This window comes from Orcinus orca, chromosome 1 (assembly GCF_937001465.1).
Source record: "Orcinus orca chromosome 1, mOrcOrc1.1, whole genome shotgun sequence".
NCBI classification, from domain to species: Eukaryota; Metazoa; Chordata; class Mammalia; order Artiodactyla; family Delphinidae; genus Orcinus; species Orcinus orca.
The window spans coordinates 105,568,156-105,590,240 of NC_064559.1; the positions used below are offsets into that span (position 1 = coordinate 105,568,156).

At 45.5% G+C, this 22,085-nt stretch overlaps 1 protein-coding gene across 4 annotated transcripts in view; it reads left to right on the forward strand.

Moving 5' to 3' along the window:
- The window catches only part of PDZK1 (PDZ domain containing 1), a 46,190-nt gene that overhangs the window by 12,196 nt on the left and 11,909 nt on the right, over window positions 1–22,085 (forward strand). The window contains exons 1-4 of one of the 4 annotated variants that reach the window (XM_033416612.2): window positions 655–861; window positions 18,103–18,314; window positions 19,314–19,560; window positions 21,308–21,444. In XM_033416612.2, coding sequence (XP_033272503.1) covers window positions 18,105–18,314; window positions 19,314–19,560; window positions 21,308–21,444 — 594 coding nt within the window. In that variant the 5' untranslated portion in view covers window positions 655–861; window positions 18,103–18,104. Of the gene's footprint in view, window positions 1–654; window positions 862–10,061; window positions 15,491–18,060; window positions 18,315–19,313; window positions 19,561–21,307; window positions 21,445–22,085 lie in introns of those variants that run through there. The other 3 variants (XM_033416613.2, XM_049710895.1, XM_004285797.2) reach the window with 3 other exon arrangements.

The following is a 22,085-nucleotide window of genomic DNA, read 5'->3' on the forward strand; positions in this document are numbered from 1 at the left end:
ACTGAGCACAGGTGCCAGCCCGCTGCCCAGGCACTGGCCCAGGAGTTGCGGCAAGTACCTCCACCTGCCCAGCGGGGCTTGCCTGAGAGGTTCTGAGCGTGGACGGGGAAGGCAACTGTTGGAGAGTAGAGACAGAGCACCCTCAGGTGAGAGAGAGAGAAAGAAAGAGGAGAGAGCGTCTGAGAAGAGGAAGGGAGCTGGGAAGTAAGAGCAGGGAGGGGCTTTACTGGCTCAACTTCTAGGGAGCATGCAAGTAAGAACTAACAGGCAGGCGGAGGAGGAGGAAGGATGGGCGCGCGAGGGGCTTTGCTCCATTTACTGGGACTCCTTGACCTGCTGGCCTCCTGTGGGGTGGGGGTGACACAGGTACTGCTCCCCAGGAAGACCTCAGGGCTCGAGGATGGTCAGGTGATGGTCCTCAGCCCTGCCCTCGCCATGGGGGATGGTGGAGGCTCCTGAGGCTTTGGGTGCTGCTTGGGTGTGACTGAGGCATCTGCAGAGGGGAGAGAGCCGAGGAAGGCCCCTCCTCCCTAGCTGGCCTCCCCCTCTCCCCTCCTTTTCTCCGGGAGGGAGGGAGCGGGGTGGGGTGGGGACAGCAGGGCGCCCGGCATCACTAGGCAGGTGGGCCGGAGCGTCGGGTCGGGTTTGCTGAGGGTTTTCCAGCTTTGCCCAGCTCAGGGCCCAGCCAGTTGGCAGGAAGCAGGACAGAGGTCACTTGAACTCAGACCACACGTCCCTGTTAAATACATCAGCTTTTAAATCAACCTTTGCTCAAAGTCCAGTGAGTTCCAAGACTAGAGCTCACCAGCAGAGAGAGAATTCCCTGGTGAACCCAGTGGCTCCTCTTCTTCCAGGACCCAGGTAAGAAATGAGTCGGCTTCCCCGTGACTGAGGGCACTGACCACCTGGGCCCGAACCCCCTTCTTGCTCCTTTTCCTTTTCTACACAGTAGCTGGCTGTCCAGGGCAGAAGAGAGGTTGGTGGGGAAGGAGCCAGGTGGTGTTGGGGTTGAGGTGGAGGGATTTTCCACACTCTGAGGTTCTCTCTGCTTGAGACGCCCCGACCCTGGCAGGCTGGGGTCTGCTTCACAAAGGAATTGGTAAACTGATCCTGAGAAAAAGCTTTCCCAGGGTTGCATGGGGGTTCGATGTGCAGCCAAAGGGAGTGAGATAACAGACTTCACAGGTCGCGGGGAGATTCTCTCTCACAGGACCTTCCCACTGTACAAGGGCTTTGGGTAGTAAAGATTTTCTTCTGGAAGCAGCCCTTAAAGGATACAACCTAACAACTTTCTCACTGGATAATAAAAACATGCGTCTCTCCTCTTTTTTATCACATTATAGCGCTGAGAATTGTGGAGAAACCAGTGGATTTCTAGGCTGGCTGAATTTTAAAACATAGATCCCCAGGCTCTGCCTCTTGGAGTGTCTAGTTCTTTGGGTCTTGTGAGGTCCTGAAAAATCTTTTTTCTTTTTTTTCCCCCAACATCTCCCCCACTCCCTCCCCAGATGATTCTTGTGGGCAGGTAGGTTTGGGAACCACTAGTAGCTTATTTCCTAAGCAGAAGTGGTCAAGGGATTTAAATGTGACTGTCATCTCAGGGCTTCCCAGCTAAGGAGACTCCTGACCTGGGCCGGCTCTGCAGGAACACGTTCCTCTTTAATTATAGTCCCTGCAATGTTGCACCCACGAGCTCTCAGTCCCCTTTCCAAAAGTCACAGGGGCTCTTTGTCTCAGGCCACGGTTGTCTAGTCACCTGGAATCACATGTTCTTTCCTGCAGCAAATAACTCAGGGACTTTGAGTTTGTGTGTTATGACAAAGTGAATTGTTTTTATCTTTGACTCTTTTGTTTGTTCTTTGTATCATAAACCATGAAGTGGCTAGTAATGATGTCCTATGTTCATAGACCACTGGCTAGACAGCCGTTTCTCATCCTGGGGAAAGAACATGGGACTGGAATACAAATAACTTGGGTTTTGATTCAGTTGTTTGTGACGGGCCATCAGACAAGTCGCTTCAGCAACCAGAGCCTCAATTTTATTGTCTATCAAAGACTCTCATCTTTTCCCCAAGGCTGTATTGAAAATAAAATTATAAATATGTGTTCATGCATAACCACAAGTGTGCTTACATTTCTTTTCTTTAAAATTTATTTATTTAATTTATTTATTTTTGACTGTGTTGGGTCTTTTTGCCGCGGCGGGCTTTCTCTAGTTGCGGCGACTGGGGGCTACTCTTCGTTGAGGTGCGTGATAGCTTTTGTTGTGGAGCACGGGCTCTAGGTGCGCAGGCTTCAGTAGTTGTGGCACGTGGGCTCAGTAATTGTGGCTTGTGGGCTCTAGAGTGCAGGCTCAGTAGTTGTGGCGCACAGGCTTAGTTGCTCCGCAGCATGTGGGATCTTCCCAGACCAGGGATCAAACCCGTGTTCCCTGAATTGGCAGGCGGATTCTTAACCACTGCACCACCAGGGAGACCCCTGTGCTTACATTTCAAATGTGTCTTTCCAAGGGCTCTGTGGAACAGTGGGGCAGCCTTGCCGTCAGCTGGGGGATCTTGTCTTTTAATCTCATCGAGCCTCTATTTACTCATTTACCAATAAAGAGTTGAGACTAGATGATCTCGAATGTCCTTTTCAGCCCACCAAGTACAATAGATCCTGGAGCTTTGAAGGCTGCTCCTGCTTGTCATTTGGGTAGGATTTAAAATGTTACCTCCCCAGGAATGGCTTTTAAATTTAGCTTCCTCCCTCCACCTCACCACTGCATCTCATCATTTGTAGCCTTTATCATGAGAAGTCATCTTCTGCACTTTTTGTCACCTTTGGCAGACGTTAAACTTCAAGAGAGCAGGGGTCTTGTCCTTTGTGTTACCTGCTGTAATACCAGTTCTTAGAACAATACCTGGCGTAGAGTAGATGCTTAGCTATTATGATAAATGGAAGTTAGTGTGGCAGGGAGGGAGCTACAGGCATAGAGTCAATATGTTTGGATGAAATGCTCTTATCAAAGACGAGGCTGAAGAGCTCTGATAGTCTCTCAGGCACCTAAGGTCCCGGATCTGATCAGGTGGGAATGGGTGTCTCCGGTCACTCCTTGGTTAAATGATTTTCACATTTGTTGCATAGGAGTTCGATGAGAGTAGCAAGGTAGAGCTAGATGTATTTTCCTCGAGATCTCAGCAATGCCTTTCCTTGGCCCTTCATGATAATCTCTTTGCCTGGTGGGTATCATGGCTAAATGATTAAAAATCAGAAACCTGAATTCCAGAGCAGATGTATTCTTCCTCTCTTATTTCCTCATCCGTCAAATGGGCGTAATAGAACCTAGTTCTTAATGAGGATGAGATTGGAGAAGCTCACAGTGTCTTGTGCACCGTAAGTGCTACTATCCTGATGATCTTCAGACAGCTTTATGACAGGCATGACCCCAGGGAAGGAAGGAACCCAGGCAGTGGGAAGGAGTTTTGATAAATATGAAAGAGAGCCCCTCGTCAACTCAATGGCAGCTGTGGTCTGAGATGGCCAAGCCTCACAGGACATAAAAACCAAAGCTCCTCTGTAGTCTATAGAACTGAGTCTACAGTGCTTCCCAGTCTAACCTGACCTGCTTCTGACGTTCAACATATGCCTATTCTCTGGGCTTTGGGAACCAGTCACCATCCCTGAACATCCCTGTGCTACTCCTTTTGCCTGGGATGCCTTCCCCCTCCAAGTCTAACTACTTGGGTTCCCTAACACAGCCCTCAAGATTGGGAGGCTGGGCGGAGGAACCCGAACTCAACTGGGTTTGAATCCAGGTTCTGTTGCTTATCCAAATAGCTATGGGAAACCAACTTATATTTTCAGGGACTTTTTTTCTTGTAAAATGGACCATTAAGATTAAATGAGAACTCATAAAAGGTAACCTAGGCTGGCGCTTGGAGCCTAGCAGGAGCTCAGTAAGTGTGTATAACAATAACAAACATTTTCTTTTCCGTATTCCAGCACCCGTGTTTGGTAGTTGTGTCTATAACTTTCTCCACTTCACTCTGGGCTCTGTGAGGGCAGAGCAGTGTCTAATCTGGGTTGGGCCTCGGTAGTAGGTACTCAATGTGAGTTGTTGATTATATAAATGGTACTTGAAATTTAGAGGCTGGAGTGATTCCTTCAGACTGTGGTGGTTGGGGAAGGATTTGTATTTATATGACCTAAAATTTGAACTGAGCCTTGAATAGGTCTTGAATTCATTCACTTGGAAAAAATGTGACCTACTATAAATAAATAATCGGAGGGTGGGGGCAAGTATTTCAGGCAGAGCATGTGGTGTGAGCGAAGGGCAGGCTGGGTGTGGGTGACCGCACGTGGGCCAGTTTGGTATCGCTGGGGAGCAGAGGGGGATGGAGTCGGGCTGGATTATGTTGAACCTCAAAGCCTGAGAAAGGAGTCTGGACTTTAGGTTCTTAAATGTTTTTTTTGTTTTTTGGTTTTTTTTTTGCGGTACACGGGCCTCTTACTGTTGTGGCCTCTCCCGTTGCGGAGCACAGGCTCCGGACGCGCAGGCTCAGCAGCCATGGCTCACGGGCCCAGCCGCTCCGCGGCATGTGGGATCTTCCCGGACAGGGACACGAACCCGTGTCCCCTGCATCGGCAGGCGGACTCTCAACCACTGCGCCACTAGGGAAGCCCTTAAATGTTGTTTTTAGAGACTAACATGGTGAGAGTAAGATCAGGAAATTTGTCTTGGGGCAGTGGCTGGGAGAACCTAGAGGCTGGATACATAGGAAAAGAGCAAGGGTGCAGAAATGCAAGTTCAAAGGGTCTTGTAAAACAAGACGCCAGTTTTGGGAGATACTCTTGTTCCAGCCAACCCTCGGCTATTTTCAGGTACCAGTTCTATCAGCAGCACAAGGATATCCTTTCTCCGAGGGCACCTCTGTGTCCACACGATATCGACTTTATCTCTTTCCCAACTTACAGAACTCTTAGATAAGCAAGTAGAGTGGGGAAGGTCTTGAACTCCAACCAAGAGTCCTACCATATAGGACAAGGTATCATTCATGATGCGTGGGTGGGGGGAAGCGACATTTAGTACCAGCAGGCCAAATGAACTTCAAGATAAGCAGATTCCATTCCTTATCATAGATGAGAAATAAGAATAACTCACTGGTCCTATGATCACCCTTCTCCATTGGAACACATTTCATTAATTTCCCACACTTGGAATCTATGGCTACCTAAGACCAAACAGTAACCATCACGGTGGGAAAGTATAATTAGCATAAACATATTTTGGAGCCCTACTTATTTTTCTATTTTTGACACTAATCATTTAAAATTAATAAACTTGAGTGTTTGAATTTCCACACCTCTTGCTTTTTTTCTTTTTAAAAATTATTTATTTATTTATTTTTTGGCTGCATCAGGTCTTAGTTGCAGCATGCAGGATCTTTGTTTGCAGCGTGTGGGCTCTTTGCTTCGTTGTGGTACAGGCGTGAGCTTCTCTCTAGTAGTGGCATGTGGGCTTAGTTGCCCTGTAGCACGTGGGATCTTAGTTCCCGGACCAGGGATCGAACCGGGGTCCCCTGCATTGCAAGAAGGATTCTTAACCACTGGACCACCAGGGAAGTCCCCCATACCTCTATGCTTTTCAAAGGAGGAATCCAGGTGGCTTAAATGTAATCTGCAGCAAAGATATTAGATCTGCTCTAGGTAAAATTTTTGAAGAAGGATGAAATTGAATTGCATTTATCTTCTCCTAACTCAAGACATCTGTCAACACCAGCTGAGCTATACTAGGATTTCTTTTATGCTGTTGGAAGAAACAGTATGTCCCGAGGCTCTGAGGCAGGCTTTGATAGAAGGCAGATACTCCTGACCCAGGTCTGGAACCCCTTGATCAGGGCTGGAACCCCTTGATCAGGGCTGATGGTGGTAGGGAATTCACCATCTACAGTTGCTGACTTAACATCACCAGTCTCCACCAGTTGTATTTTTCCAACAAAAGTCTAGTGATTTCTTTGTCTTACTTATGACATGGATGCATGTAAATGCTGAAGAGGCAGCATTTCTCACAAGGGCACGATGTGCAGACATGCCTGGTCAAGCTTCCTCCTTGCTGAAGTTCAAAGTGTTTTATAAACCAGCATGGAGTTTAGTGCAAAGTGAGTCACATTCAAGTTGAATGTTACCCGAGAGTTCCTGCCCTCTCTTCCCCTCTCTTCATGCCTCAATGAAACAGAAATAATTTACTCTATGGTTACATCCTAGGTTATACAAATATCCTTCCCCAGTTGCAGTAACTAGGATTAAACATTGTTCCCCACTGTCTTGCTAAGTTTTCACTGTTTAGTTTTTCATGGCTCAGGTGTGGGTTACATAAGTGCCTTGTGAGGAGAGGCTATGTTTTCTTTGTGGTCTGATAATGACTGCACCATTGATTCCTAACTATTAGATAAGATGGTGGTGGGTCCAGAGTACTCGTGACTAACAGTTGTAGGGTTACTGTATTTATAGAATGATCCGCTACATCCTGGATTTTGGGAGACAAGACAATATTGGGGCATTTTCTTTCTTGATGGTAGTCATTGCACCTGACTGTCACTGATGACAGTGCCCTTCTGATTTTCCCTCTCTAAGAAGAATGCTGTTTATCCCACATCCTTTCTCCAATCTTTTGGAAATCCAGTGATGTTGTCTGGTGAGTGAACCTGTTCACTCATCACTCCCTGGTGACCATGATCCACCCATACATCCGTATATCAGGTGATGCTTCCCTCACTCCATCTTCTCCACGTTTTTCTGTCCCTTGGGTCCCTTGGCTGGTGTATCTTGTACTCACATCTATTAGAGCTCATCTGCTCCAGGTGTTGGGACTCTCTGGTCAGCTTAGTTCTATAAAAGCTCCCTGGAATCTTATACCTCCTCGATATATGGCATTTGGTTCTATTTTTGTAATTCCCTAGCTTTCAGACTTACATGATACTTCTGGGTTTAGGGAAATCTGAGTTTGTTATTTGAGCTTGATTTCATGGAGAACAAAATCTCAGCCCTGACTTTTCAGCAGCTAAAACTAACGTTGCAGAGGTGGTCCAGAGTGAGGAGATAGAGAATCCCTGACCTGACAATCAAGATTCCTGCCCATCCTTAGTGCATCACGCAATCTCTTGACTGCTTCAAAAGGAAAATCAGGAAGATTGCTCAAATGTCCTTACAGGAAATGGGATTCCCATTGACTCAGGACTCTCACCAGAGAGCAGGGAAGATGGGGCACCTGGAGTGGCCTTCTCTGCTCCAGGTGCTATGCTTAGATTGCTTTACATGATCCATCTTCAGTAATCTTTGCTGTGTCCATATGCACTTCCTGTTTTAGGAGTATTTCTATCTCCAGCTCAGAATTAAGGAAGTCACGCATGTTCTCACAGCTGGCAAGTGGTGACACCAGAATCCAAAAGTGGGTTTGGCTTTAAAACTCTTGTTCTTTCTAATGTATTTACCCAAACTAGAATGCTGAGGGAAGATGGAAATAAAAATACAAACTCCCTTCACATCAGCTGCATACCTATATGGCCACTTTAGACTTTTTGTTAACTGGAAACTACTCTGTTCTAGACATCATCTTAGAAGACTTTTCCTGTGTCAACCCCTTAATTTGCAAAACTCCTCCCTCAGCCCCTTCTTCTTCCCTCTCCCCATTCATCCTGCCCAGCCAGTCCCTGCAGCACTTCATCTTTCCCAGGGGACACTTGTGGCTTCTCTTCCTCGAAATTCACACTGGCCCCACTGTCTCACATTCTAATGAGTTCTGGGCTCACTGTGAACATAGAAACCCTCACCTCCTAGCCTTCTGTTTGTAAACATGTCATGCTCCAACTTGGGGTAAAAGTTACCACTTTCTCCTTCTATTCTTGTTAAATATTATAGTGAGAAAAAGCCATGAGAAACCATGCTGATTGTTCTGCTATAAATGCGTGAGATCTGTTTATCTCTCTAATGAAGACATATATTTAGCCTACGTTGTTTCTTAGAAATTTTTATTCAACGTGTTACTCATTATAGTGAAACAATGCTTCGGCTTTGGGTAGCCTTTTTGCCAGGGTTATAACCTGCCCGTCCAGGGATTCAAGTCTGTTACTTTATGTGAAGTTTCTTAAAACTTTGAAATAGCTGCCAGATTTTAAAAATGGGGACATTTTGCCTAAATCTAGACTTCCAGGTTCTCTTGAGAGATTGGAAGGTCTGGCACACCGGGCTCTTATTTCCTCATAGCAGCTGTCTTTTGGTGGTCAGTACAGCTAATCCACCATCCTCTCCTGGCCACCTTCATGGATTTATCAGTTTGAGCTCAGTGGAGATTTTGGTCCACATTCTTGAAGTTCCTGATTTTTCTTGGTAAATTGACCTTGTCCTCCTCTTTATCTCATTTTTTCCACTTCTCTCCTGCCTCGGTAGAGGTGTTCCATCTCATCAAGGCCAAACCCATTTGCTGTGCTCTCTATATCATCCCTTGATATACAAACATTAAAAATAAGACCATCCCCCAACCCTGCTTTCCCCTTAAGCTGCTATCCCAACTCTCTCATTTATCTGTTTCAAGATGTAACTTTATTCATGGCCTCTGTTATTTACTAGTATTCACTTGCTTCTTAGTCCCTTATCTGTCCTGAACTTGCATTTCCTAAACTTAACGGCATTTTCTGTTTTCATTCTCTTTACCTCTTAGCATCATTTTGCATTGTTAACTATCCTGTCTTGAAATTCTTCTTTTAGCTTGGACTGTAAAATCTTGGCCTTCTGATCATTCCTTCTCAGCTTCGTCTTCTTGTCGCCTAGATGTCGGTATCATGCAAGGCTTTATCCTTGGCTCTCTTCCTTTCATGTTCTCACTCCCTTGTGTCACCGAGCACTGCCATGAGGACTCTAGTCCATCATCTCCTGAGCTCCAGGCCCACACTTCTGTCTACCTGCAGGATGTTCTGCCAAGTCCTCTGATGTAAAACTAACTCAAACTGACGTTGCCATCTCATTCCTCATAACTACACCATCTTTTATTTTTTTTGCGGTACGCGGGCCTCTCACTGTTGTGGCCTCTCCCGTTGCGGAGCACAGGTTCCGGACGCACAGGCTCAGCGGCCATGGCTCACGGGCGCAGCCACTCCGCGGCATGTGGGATCTTCCCGGACCGGGGCATGAACCCGTGTCCCCTGCATCGGCAGGCGGACTCTCAACCACTGCACCACCAGGGAAGCCCATCACCATTTTTTTAAATTTAATTTTTAATATTTTAAATTTATTTTAATGTTTATTTATTTATTCATTCATTCGTTCGTTCATTTTAGCTGCACCGGGTCGTTGTTGTGGCCTGCGGAATCTTTTAGTTGCAGCATGTGGATTTCTCAGTTGTGGCATGCATGTGAGATCTAGTTCCCTGACCAGGGATCGAACCCAGGCCCCCTGCATTGGGAGCATGGAGTCTTACCCACTGGTCCACCAGGGAAGTCCCAGCACCATCTTTTATCTTTTTATTTTTATTTATTTATTTATTTATGGCTGCGTTGGGTCTTCGTTGTTGCGCGCGGGCTTTCTCTAGTTGCATCGAGCAGGGGCTACTCTTCTTTGTCATGCGCGGGCTTCTCATTGCGGCGGCTTCTCTTGTAGTAGAGCATGGGCTCTAGGCGCGCAGCCTTCAGTAGTTATGGCACATGGGCTCAGCAGTTGTGTCTCGCGGGCTCTAGAGCACAGGCCCAATAGTTGTGGCTCATGGGCTTAGCTGCTTCGCGGCATGTGGGATCTTCCAGGACCAGGGATTGAACCCGTGTGCCCTGCGTTGGCAGGTGGATTCTTAACCACTGCGCCACCAGGGAAGTCTCCAGCATCATCTTTTAATGGTACAATTTTTATGCCAGTCACCAAGGCATGAACTTGTGGGGTTTTGTTTTTTGGGTTTTTTTTTTTTTTACCTCTTCCTTTCTAACACCCAGCCCAAGTGGGCAGCATTACTTGGAAGATGTATTAAGTCTTGAGCTGCTGTAACAGAATACCACATGACAGAATAACAGAAGCCCATGTGGCTTAAACAGAAATTTATTTCTTCACAGTTCTAGAGGCTAGAAGTCCAAGATCAAGGTGCCAGAATTGTTGGTTTCTCCTGAGGCCTCTCTCCTTGGTTTGCAGATGGTGGCCTTCTTACGGCGTCTTCACATGGCCTCTTCTCTGTGTACATGCACTTCTGTGTCTTCTTATAAAGATGCCAGGTCCCACCTTCGTGACCTTATTTAGCCTTAATTATCTCTTTATAAGGCTCTATCTCCAAACAGTCATAAGGCTTCAACATAGAAATTTTGGGAGTGACAAAACTGATTCCATACAGAAGGGGAGTCTAGGAAAGGTATCAAGGGTGGTTAGTAGAAAAAAGTGAGCAAGGGTAATAAATCCAGGGAAAGTATACCACTTATGGGGAAACAGACAGAATGAAAAGATGGCCACAGAATTAGGGTATCCTGGCAACTCAGAGGAGCCAAAAGCACAGCTACGTTCACACTGAGTGGTGACCTTAGAAGACTGAATTGTGCGTGTACCACTCTGTGCAACGAGGCCTCTTGAACCCACAGCAAAACTGTGCGTGAGTGAGGTAAGCAGTAATTAGGGAGAGGAATAGGGACCTCTTGTATTTCCTGGACACTAGCCACGGTCAGTGTAAATAAATATTTTGGACATCTGTGTTGTACCTGTCCTGTCTGAGGCCATCTCTGCATGGAGAAATCTGAGAGGACAGGATTGAAGAGTTAATACCACATGTCACTCAGTCCTCTCTGTAGTTCCTCCACCTCTGTCACCTCCATTCTATTCTCACAGCTGCCGGCTGGGGCAGGCCTTCGTTGCATGTGAGTAGGACCATTACAAGAGCCTCTTTCTTGACTTACCTCCAGTATGTCTTTGCTTCAGGCCATCCCTCTTGAAGCCCAACTCTGATCCTGTCCTTCCTCTGCTTATAACCTTTGCGTGGTCCCTGACCACCAAACTAAGGCCAGATCCCTTGGGCTGGTATTCGAGGCCTTTACAGTCTAACTTGTCATCCATGAAAAAAGGACATCTTGGCTGTCCCCCTGTTGGCTCTCCTTCAGTCACGTTGAGTTTTAGCTCTTCTTTGACCATACCCAAGAACTTTCCCACTTCCATGGCTGAGGTCCACACTATTCCTTGTGGCTAGAATGTTCTCTTCCTACTTCTGTACCTGTTGAAATCCTACCTATCTGTTGTCAATGTCTAAATCAAATCCTACCTAATTAGTGAAGCTTTCCTTAATTTGTCCCATGTTGTAGGTCTCATGGCATTTATACTCTGCTCATAGTGGTAGCTCTTTTTGTACTAAAACTTTTCCTTCACCCCCATTTAACTATAAAGTCCTTGAGGATGGAGCTGTTGTTTCACTTTATTCCATCAACCACTTAACAGTGTTTTGCGTATAAGTGTGAGGCAAATATTTGTGGCATGGACAAATGAAATCACATTTGGGGTAATGTGTCTTCTTGATGTTCAGTAGAATTTTGAGGGGCCTGTGTGCACGAGCCCAAACAATCTGCACCCACTTCCATATGCTAATTGGAGAATCTAATTGATTGGCCTCAGACAGGAATGGAGCTTGGGTTTCCACCCATAGCGTGATGGAGGAGGAGAAATGGCCTCAGCTCTTTGGGTGGTTAGGTTTGCTGGCCCTCAGACTTAATTCCTTGGACAAAGAGACCATGGGAGCTGTTAAAGGTTGTTTTCAGCTGCTGGATTCTGTTTCCTGGCTCAGAGCTAGAACGTGGGGAGGGAGGCAGGGTCACAGCCTTTAGGTTGCCACAAACTTCCATGCTGTTGGCCGGGCAGGACTGCGGGCAGAGCTGGATCCTGAGGGCCTCTCCTAACCAGGCTGCCACCTTGGTTTCTCAAGTTAAGTAAAGGTGAGCTCAAGGTAGCTGTTAATATTTCACCCAACCTTGACATTCTTCTCTGACCCATGAGGGTGTTATCCCAAGACTGAGGGGAGAGAAGGGAAGCTGGGAGCAGCAAAGGGTGGTTTTGATCACTAGTTTCTTAAACTCGTGGGGATTCTAAAAATGCTTATGTTCAGGTTTCAAGCCTGTAGGTTTCAAGTCAGTAGATCTGAGGTGGGGTTTAAGCATCTGTTTTTATAAATCTCTGCAGGTGATTCTGTGGGCCCGCTGGGATTGAGATTAAATTTGTAAGGTGATTGTGAGGATTAAATGAGATAATGTAGCATGCCTGACATATGGTGAGTTTTTAAACGGTAACGTGATTTATTATTACTGGCATCACCTGATGGTCTATAGATTTACACTGTCAACTAAGTAGATCTGTTCCCTCAGAGGAAACCAGCTGCTGACTTTGGGTAGACAGCTCCCAGGGCTGAGGAGATGAATAAATATCCTCTAATTCTTTCTGACTTCACTTTTCCAGGAGTTGTCTTTTCCTTCCTCAGAAGAATTTGCTCTTCCCTGGCTTGTGTGTTAGCTGATCTATAGCAATTTCAGGATTCTTTTACAAAATAATACCTGGAAGCTTACAGGAGTTAGACAAATAACTCTGCTTTAGAGCAGGAAATAATTCGGAGAACCCTGTGCTCCATTTTGTATTGGGAGATGCTTTGTGTTCTTGTCAGGTTCCCACTGACCTTGAGACTCTCAAATATTTCTCAGGAGATCATGGATTTTTGATGAGCTAAGTGGCTTTAAGATCCCTTCACTCCTAGCCCTCCCCTGCACTGGAGGGGTACGGGGTGGGGGCTTAAAAGCATTCACGCCCATGGTATTTTTTAATGGGACCTTTCCATTTACAGCACCTATTGTGGAACAGAGGACTCTCTGACGTGCCGGGTGACAAGGCAGGCAAGCTTCACTACAAGTCCCACTGATGTGGGAATCAACTGAAATGGAGTCTCACTCTTTCTCCAGCTAGCCCTGCTGAGGAAGGTCCTGTAGGTTCCAGCCCCAAACACACAAACTGAAGGGAAAATGAGGCTTCCTCTTAGCCTGGGCCAATTAAGCTGAACCCTTCTGGCTGTTTGAGTCTCACTTTTGTGGTTGTGTTCCTCTCAGGAGCAGCTCCTGCCCGGACTCCTGGCTCTGTGCGGCGCCGCTGGGGAGGGTGGGTGTTGACTCGGATAGTGTGTGGGTCCATGTCGATGGCTGCCTGGAGCCGGGAGACCTTGGCTACCTTGGCCTTGGGAGAGTCCCCTGGGTCCCACCAGCTATTTTTCTCCTGTGGAAAATAGCCCAGTGGCTTCAGTTCTTTCTTTGGTCACATTCACAGGTCCTACCTACCCTCCTCTGTTGTCATTAGCTAGAGTTCCTAACTTCTAAAATGTACCTACTTTTTCTTCTCGACCTTGGATATATTATTGCCTTTCCTGGTAGCAATAATCGAATCCTTTTAGAAGAAGGTGGGGTCTAAAGGTATGATTAATAATAAAGTTTGATTAAAAAAATCTCTTTGCCTCTCACCACTGAGTCTTTCCTGCCCACCAGCACTTTGTTCTTCTTCCCACAGACAAGCAACTTTGTTGCCAAAAATTGACTTTTTCCCCCAGAGCTCAGAAATGGTTAGAGCTTTCTTCCATTTCCAGTATTTTATTTTGGCTGTTTGAACTGTGGAGTAAGGCCTGCTGAGGGTTTGATGGACTCCAGCCTGAATCAGATGATCGCTGATACGATATTACGGAAATCCATAGGCCTTCACTGATTGCATATCTCTCCACCATAGGGTTCTGATCTCTGGATTCTCAAGAAGCAGAAGTTGGGGGTGGGGGCTGAAGAAACAGCAAACAGTATCCTTTTTTTTTTTTTTTAAACTATTACCTTACTTATTTTTAATTTTTAAAAATTGAGGTATATTTGATTTATACTATTATATTAGTTTCAGGTGTACAACAGTGATTCAAGATTTTTATAGACTGTACTCCATTTAAAGTTATTATAAAATAATGGCTATATTCCCTGTGCTGTACAATATATCCTTGTAGCTTATTTATTTTATACATAGTAGTTTGTACCTCTTAATCCCCTACCCCTATCTTGCCCCTCCCTCCTTCCCTCTCACCACTGGTAACTACTAGTTTGTATCTGTGAGTCTGTTTTAAACAAACAAACAATTCATTTGTTTGTTTTACTTTTTAGACTCCACATATAAGTGAAAACATACAGTGTTTGTCTTTCTCTGTCTGACTTATTTCACTAAGCACAGTACCCTCCAAGTCCATCCATGTTGTTGCAAATGGCTAAATTTCATTCTTTTTTATGGCCGAGTAGTGTTCCATTGTGTGTGTGTGTGTGTGTGTGTGTGTGTGTGTATCACGTCTTCTTTATCCATTCTTCTGTTGATGGACACTTGTGTTGCTTCCATATCTTGGCTATTGTAAGTAATGCTGCTATGAACATTGGGGTGTGTATCTTTTCAAATTAGTGTTTTCATTTTCTTTGGATATATACCTAGGAGTGGAATTGCTGGATCATATGGTAGTTCTATTTTTAATTTTTTGAGGAACCTCCATACTGTTTTCCTTAGTGGCTGCACCCACTTACATTCCCGCTAACAAGTGTACGAGGGTTCCCTTTTCTTCACATCCTCATCAACATTTGTTAATTGTGGTCTTTTTGATGATAGCCATTCTGACAGGTGTGAGGTGAATGATATCTCACTGTGGTTTTGATTTGCAAGAAAAGGAGGAAGAAACAGGAAACAGTATCCTTAAATACAGAGATCCTTCCTAGTTAGGCCCTGTGTTCCAGAGTTCCAGGCATCCTTATCATGGAGCAGTGACAGAGTCTTGCTAAAGTGACTGATGCCAGCCCTGATTTAGGGGCCAGTGTAAACCAGGCTGTGGACTAGACAAACCCAGGACTGGAGCTGTACCAGAGCCCAGCCCTCGTGATTCCTAGTTGAACTGTCTCTCTACAAGATGGCACAGGAAACAAACAGTTTCAGGGCCCTATGTAAGGCCAAGCTTTGGGGGTTTTGATCAGCTTTCTCTATCGGTACAGTTGAAGGTGTTAAATATTTCATCAGTTTGGTGTGGGGGGCAGCATTAATCCTTTAGTGGCTGAATTGTGGCAAGAGCAGACAGGGTGGAAGGATGTAATCTGGGCCTGGGGACAGCAGCTGTTTCCCACCCAGAGTGGTAGCATTTCTATCAGTATTTTTATCGGTGTGAACTGGCTCTAATTCTCTGTGCTTCAACCATAGATGTGAAAAGAAACTCTGATCTCGAACACCTGAGGCTTCAAAGACATAAGTGCAGATCTGAGTGATTACTGTCTGGCTGTTTGAAACTTTAAAGAAAGAAAGAAACACACAAACAACTTGAGATTTTGCCCAGAAACAGGGATTTGTGTTTCCTTGTATATCAGACTTTCAGGTCTCTATTGAGATACAGGAAAACTTTGTCTCTTCTCTCCCCAAACACTGGACCGCCCTACGAGCAAGGAGGATTCATCTTCCATCCTTGAGAAAAAGAGTAAGATCCTGTGGTTGCCATTGCAGAGTGTGAGAGGGCTGAATTGTAGGGGTGGGTACCTTAGAAATGAGCATTCATATGCTGATCAGAAACATACTCATCTCTTGATGAAAACATAGCATCTAATAGCCCTTATTTTGAATTTTTTTTTTTTTTTTGCGGTACGCGGGCCTCTCACTGTTGTGGCCTCTCCCATTGCAGAGCACAGGCTCCGGACGCGCAGGCTCAGCGGCCATGGCTCACGGGTGCAGCTGCTCCGCGGCATGTGGGATCTTCCCGGACCGGGGCACGAACCCGCGTCCCCTGCATCGGCAGGCGGACTCTCAACCACTGCACCACCAGGGAAGCCCAATTTTGAATAGTTTTAAGGACATGTTTCAAATTTTGTAGGATTTGGATGAGGTTTCTCTATATTGATACTTCCAAATTTCAGAGGGCTTTTATTTTTTTTCCCTTCAAGGCTTTTCAGGCCTATGAAATTGAGAGCTGTTAGGGATCTAGGGGTACGTTTGGACATAGATGTGGATTCCAGTTGGAAAACGGAATGCTTGCAGGCTGGATGATCAGTAGAAAGAAAAGTCATGGGTCAGAGTCAGAGGGGCCACACACAGGTTCCTGCACGTGAGGAAGCCCCACTCTGGCGCTGCCCTCTCCTCCCCTAACTCCCTACTTTCCCCCTTTCCTCCCAAAGCAGCATCTTCCTGGCGGTTGGTCATGATAAGACAGAGCTGCAATGCTCTCCCAGATGCGGACGGTGATCGTGGTGACTGTGGTTTCACTTTTCTCTGCCCTTGATCCTCATTGGGGTGGGCTTAGGCCTCAGGCCCTCCTAAGAGATCACTTGAAACCTTGTCTATTTATTTTTTTATTAAAAAATTTTTTTATTGGAGTATAGTTGATTTACACTGTTGTGTTAGTTTTGGGTATACGACAAAAGTGAATCCGTTTTACATATACATGTATCCCCTCTTTTTTTTGATTCTTTTCCCATATAGGCCACTACAGAGTATTGAGTAGAGCTCCCTGTGCTCTACAGTAGGTTCTTGTCAGTTATCTATTTTATATAGACTAGTGTGGAAACATTGTCCATTCTTGTTTCCTTGGCTTCTTAGTCATTCATGCCCCTGGTGGCTCGGCTGCCAGACCCTGCAATAGCCCAGGGATCGGGCCGTGGGAGGCTTTCTGCTCCATTTGTACTGTATGTTTCTGTGGGCACAGAGTCAGAGGTGGCCACCTCCAGTCACCATGGCGTGGCTTCTCGGGAGCCTGGAGCACTTTGCCGTCTCTCCTCCGCCCTCCACCCCCATACCCTGTGCGGTCATCTGCTCCTGTCCCTCCAGGAGAAACGGATGGTTTATTCTGAGTTACTGGAGGGAGCTGTGACGAGGGGAACGTGAGGGCTTGCCATGCAGGCAGATTAACCAGCAGAGTCTAGCCTACTGCTCTCGGGGCTCTGCTCTGCACCAGCAGTTCTTGGCCTCTATTCTCAAGTGCTTAAGCCAGGAGGTATTGGGAACCCCTGGCAGGAATCTTTTTTTTTTTTTTAATTTTATTGAAGTATAGTTGATTTACAATGTTGTGTTAATTTCTACAGCAAAGTGATTCAGTTATACATATTTTTCATATTATTTTCCATTATGTTTTATCACAGGATATTGAATATAGTTCCCTGTGCCTAGCAGGAATCTGACCCTTAATGACTGGGTGCCTGTTGGTTTTCACACTTTTCCTTTCCTCCTCCTGTGGCCCAGAGCCTTGCTCTTGCAATGGGGTGAAAGGAGGGGCAGGATGGGTGGAAACGGAAGCGCTTCAGGAGGGAGAGATCTGACATGGCAGCAGGAATCCTCTCTCTGTCGGGCATCCCCACTCTGTTCTGACTAGAACTTCAGCGTCCTAGAAACCACTTTTCTATCTGTTTCCAATGTACCAGGTCAGCTCTCAGGCCTGGCTTCTCTGATTTTTAATTGTTTGAAGTCTTCCTTATCTTGTCTCACTTCACCACTCTTACTAATTCTTCAGCTCTTGGAAAAGTCATTTCTCCAGGAAGCCATTCTTAATTCTTCCCACCCCATTCCCTACTACCAAGACACTCTGTTATATTCTCCCTTATCACGCTATTCTTCCCTAGTAGATCATTCATCACGTGTTTCTGTAGAAACATGTTCTCCCTGATATGAGAGGCAAAGTATAGGTCTGTCTTGTCCACAGATTTATCTTCAATGCCCAGAACTTGGCAAGCTCTTCAAATATTTAAATGAAAGTAGACTTGGATTTTCTTAAAATTTTTAGGTAATGTATTTGGAACTAATTTCTTTTGGTCAGGGGACAAAGGGGAATTTGGTTTTGCAGCTATTGAAACGGAAGCATCTCTGTCCAGTACCTAGCTGAATACATGGGTCTGAAATTCACGTGAAAGGTCATCTTTGGGGAGAAATAGATTTAGAAGTCACTAGCAAGTCCTGGAAGGTGGCTTCCTATACCCCGAATGTTGCTACCTGAACAGTCTGGATTTGGTGTGACAGAAGAATAGAGGTATAGGAGATGGAGGACAGATTTCTCACCCCAGTTAGATTTTCTGTCTTGTGGATTTACCCATTTGTTTTTCATCGCAGAAATGGCCTCCACCTTCAACCCCCGAGAATGCAAGCTGTCTAAACAGGAAGGGCAAAGCTATGGCTTCTCCCTGCGAATTGAGAAGGACACTGATGGCCACCTGGTCCGGGTGGTTGAGAAGGGTAGCCCAGCAGAGAAGGCAGGTCTCCAGGATGGAGACAGAGTTCTTAGGATCAATGGTGTCTTTGTGGACAAGAAAGAGCATACGCAGGTAAATGGGACATTTGGGGTTCTTCTGCTTCTAGGATCTCTTCAGCTCCCACATCTCTGCTGATTCTAGTTTTGGGGGTCAGTGGAGCCTTCCTGGCTGCCACTGGCAAGGCAGGACACCTTTACAGCTATATTCTGCCGGCTAATCAAGTCTCCCATGATTGACCAAGAACTGTAAAAATTATTCCTGGGTTTGAATAGTGTCAGGTCTAATGTGCATTGCATATTTGCTACATGAAAGGAACTATCCCAGGCAATTTCATATTCATTATTTTGTTAAATCCCCACCACAACTCATGAGGTTCATATGACTATTTCATAGATGAGGAAGTGGGGGCTCAGTCACCTTAGCTTGCTAACGTGTTCATGTAGTGAACATGGGGGAGGGTCTGACCTTACCCCAATTCTGTCTGCCTCTAAGTGGGTGCTCTTTTCACTGTACTATGCTGTCTGCATAGACCCAGGAGGACCTGTTGTGCTCTAGGGCAGCATTCGTCCCCGCAAAGAACCAGTCCTAGTAAAAGTCCCCTGGGCTAGGGCTTCCCTGGTGGTGCAGTGGTTGAGTGTCCGCCTGCCGATGCAGGGGACACGGGTTCGTGCCCCGGTCCGGGAAGGTCCCACATGCCCGCCGCCGAGCAGCTGGGCCCGTGAGCCATGGCCGCTGGGTCTGCATGTGCTCCGCAATGGGAGAGGCCACAACAGTGAGAGGCCCACTACAGCAAAAAAACACAAACAAACAAAAAAGACAAAAGTCCCCTGGGCTAGGGTTGGGCTATTACAGTAGTGCTAGAGGCCCAGCCTAATCTGTATCTGGATCTCGGGAGGGGCCTGGGCAGAGACGGCTGGGGCACAATCGGCTAACTATTCGGGTGTCAGGGGTCAGCTAGTAGAATCTCCAGGGCCAGATAATGAGCCAGATGGTGAGCCCTCCCCCCGCCCCCACCCCGGTGGTTGATAGAGGGTTATTGTTAAAGTTAACCTTTTTCTTTCTTCCTCCTAGGTTGTGGATCTGGTCAGAAAAAGTGGGAATTCGGTGATTTTACTGGTCCTGGATGGGGATTCTTATGAGAAAGCTATGAAAAAACAAGTAGATTTGAAAGAGTTGGGTCGAAGTCAGGAGTCGAGTTTGAATGATAAGAAGCTGCCCTCTGTAATGAATGGAGGAGCACAGACTTGGACACAGCCACGGCTCTGCTACCTGGTGAAGGAGGGGAGTAGCTACGGCTTCTCTCTGAAAACTGTCCAAGGTGAGCTTGAGGGTGGGGCAGGGACAAACAGCTTTCCAGAAGAAAGATACTGTTCCCTGTTAATGACTCCTTTGACTAATTTTCAGTTGCTATGGAGATCCAACAGCAGCCTCTCTCTCCCTTTCCCTCCCTGGCCTTTCCCTTGCTTTGCACAGTTGTGCAAAGACACAGCAGCACTGTGTGGGGGACACTGGGCACTCCGGTCCCCCAGTGTTTGTCAGTCTGAGCCTTTGAGGCCAGAGGATTAGAGGGTTGATGCTTCTTCGTGGGTAAAGACGGAGGGGAGAATGGAGAAAAAGAGGCAAGAGAAGGGAGGTTCTCCACGATAGCCACTCTTGAATTGGAATGATATCTCTTTTCATCTCTCAGAATGCCCAGGTAGTCACTTATTCAAAAAATTCTTGAGTACCTATTTATGTATTAGCCACTCTTACAGTTGCTGAGGACACTGCAAAAATCCCCACCCTCCTGTGGCATTTAAATAGTACCCTCAGCTGTGGCCACGCTCTGACGTGACTTCCTGACCTCTAGCTGAGAGGTACAGTGATTTGAGAAATCCCAACCATCAGAAAACACTAGAAGTTCTGTTTCTAGAATTTCAGAGCTGCAGGCTGACCCACGCTTAGTTGACCATGGTTTTCTAATGATTCCACTGGCATTGAGGTTGGGACCATAGCTGTGTTAGCCTTTTGGTTCCACCTCTAAGGTGGCTCCTTCCCTGTTCTTTCTGGTATTAGAGAGGTACTGATAGTGGGTCATAACTTGGTAAGTGCTAAACAGCAGACCAATAGTAAACATAAAATAGTTTCCAAGGCTTATTTAACCTGTAGCAAGAGAAATAAACTAGCTATAAGAGGTATTTCTCAAGTTTGTCAGTTATTAAAACACAGTGATGTAGGTGGTCAAGGGAAGCTTGGCATTTCTCAGAGGTTGGTTATCAGTAAAATGGTAAAAAAAAAAAAAAAAAAAAGAAAGAAAAAGAAATTGTAATTCAGACTCTACTCATCTGGCCTTTGTGTAATGTCCATGGTGAATGGTTTAGGTTAGCGTTATGAAGAAAATTTTTTCTTCATGACAAATACATAGCAAGGTAACAGGAGAAATGTTAAGTATTTAAGGAAGCAGAGTTTAAATTACTGTTATTCTTTGCAAACTGTTTATGTAGTCATTATGAAGCTATCCTTTGCCTAGGCTGATATGTTAATATCTTGAAAGAACTGACAGCATTTCTTTAAGAAGCACCTAAATCATACCACCTACTAATACACAATGACTGTGTGGAGGCTTTCCTCTCCTCCTGTGCCTCTGCCCTCTTTAGCCTGCATCAGTGAGATTTATTCACTCCACTGGATGTGGTGGTTGGTGGTAGCATTAATTAAAGAGGACAGAATGGAGCAGACGACTTCTAATTCTACAAATGCAAAGAAAGGGAGTATGACACAGGGATGCAGTGTGGGCATGATTTGGTACTTTCTGGTTCAAGAAGCCAGTGCCACCTGAGATTGCTTCTTTGCATTTAGTTGGGCTCAGAAATCCTATTCAAATCAACAAAAGCCAACTGAGTAATGGCTCTGTCAAGCTTTGCGCTATGAGCTCTAATTGTCATTCTAAATCAGAAGCCAAAGTCTATTGGAGTTAGCCCTAAAATTTGAAGTTCTAATATTGTATTATTGGGAGAAAACCCTTTGCTGTTGGACTTTCCGTGTAATGGAGTTGTGACACTTGTTCACCTGTTACCCTCTTTCAGGTAAAAAGGGAGTGTGCATGATTGATATAAAACCTCAAGGTGTGGCTATGAAAGCCGGAGTCCTGGCAGAGGATCACTTGATTGAAGTGAATGGAGAGAATGTAGAGGAGGCCACCCATGAGGAGGTGGTTGAAAAGGTAAATCCCAAAGGAGTACTTTTCTTACCGTATCTTTTACTCTGCTCTCATTGGAAGTGACAGGAAGACAGGAATGGTAGTTTATGATGGGAGGACTATAATAATGGGAAGCTAACCCTTTGTATTAAGAGCAAACAGACTCACTAGTGGTATAAAGGGTTAATATAGGGTTTTGGAATAAGGCCTTTGCTAGTTTCATGTTGTCTTGAATAAGGCCTTTGCTAGTTTCATGTTGTCTTGAAGAAAAGTGTTCTAAAGAACCATTAACTTTATCTTTTGGATCTTATTTGTAATTGATTGGAATTAATTCCAATTTAGAGGGGGTTGGAATCCCCCTCTAAATTTATAATAAAGTGAATGTTGAGCCAATGTTACTAAAATGTTTTAATACAAGCTGGAAGATAACCAGTGTGGTGATGAATATTGAGCTACACGTGGGGAGTATTTGAAGACCTGTTATATCCCAAATCTTATGTCTAGCATGGTTCCATGACACATGGAAAACACTCAGAGGATTTTTTAAAATAAATTTATTTACTTATAAAATTTAAAAATAAATTTATTTATTTATTTTTGGCTGCGTTGAGTCTTCGTTGCTGCGCGTGGGCTTTCCCTAGTTGCGCCGACTGGGGGCTAATCTC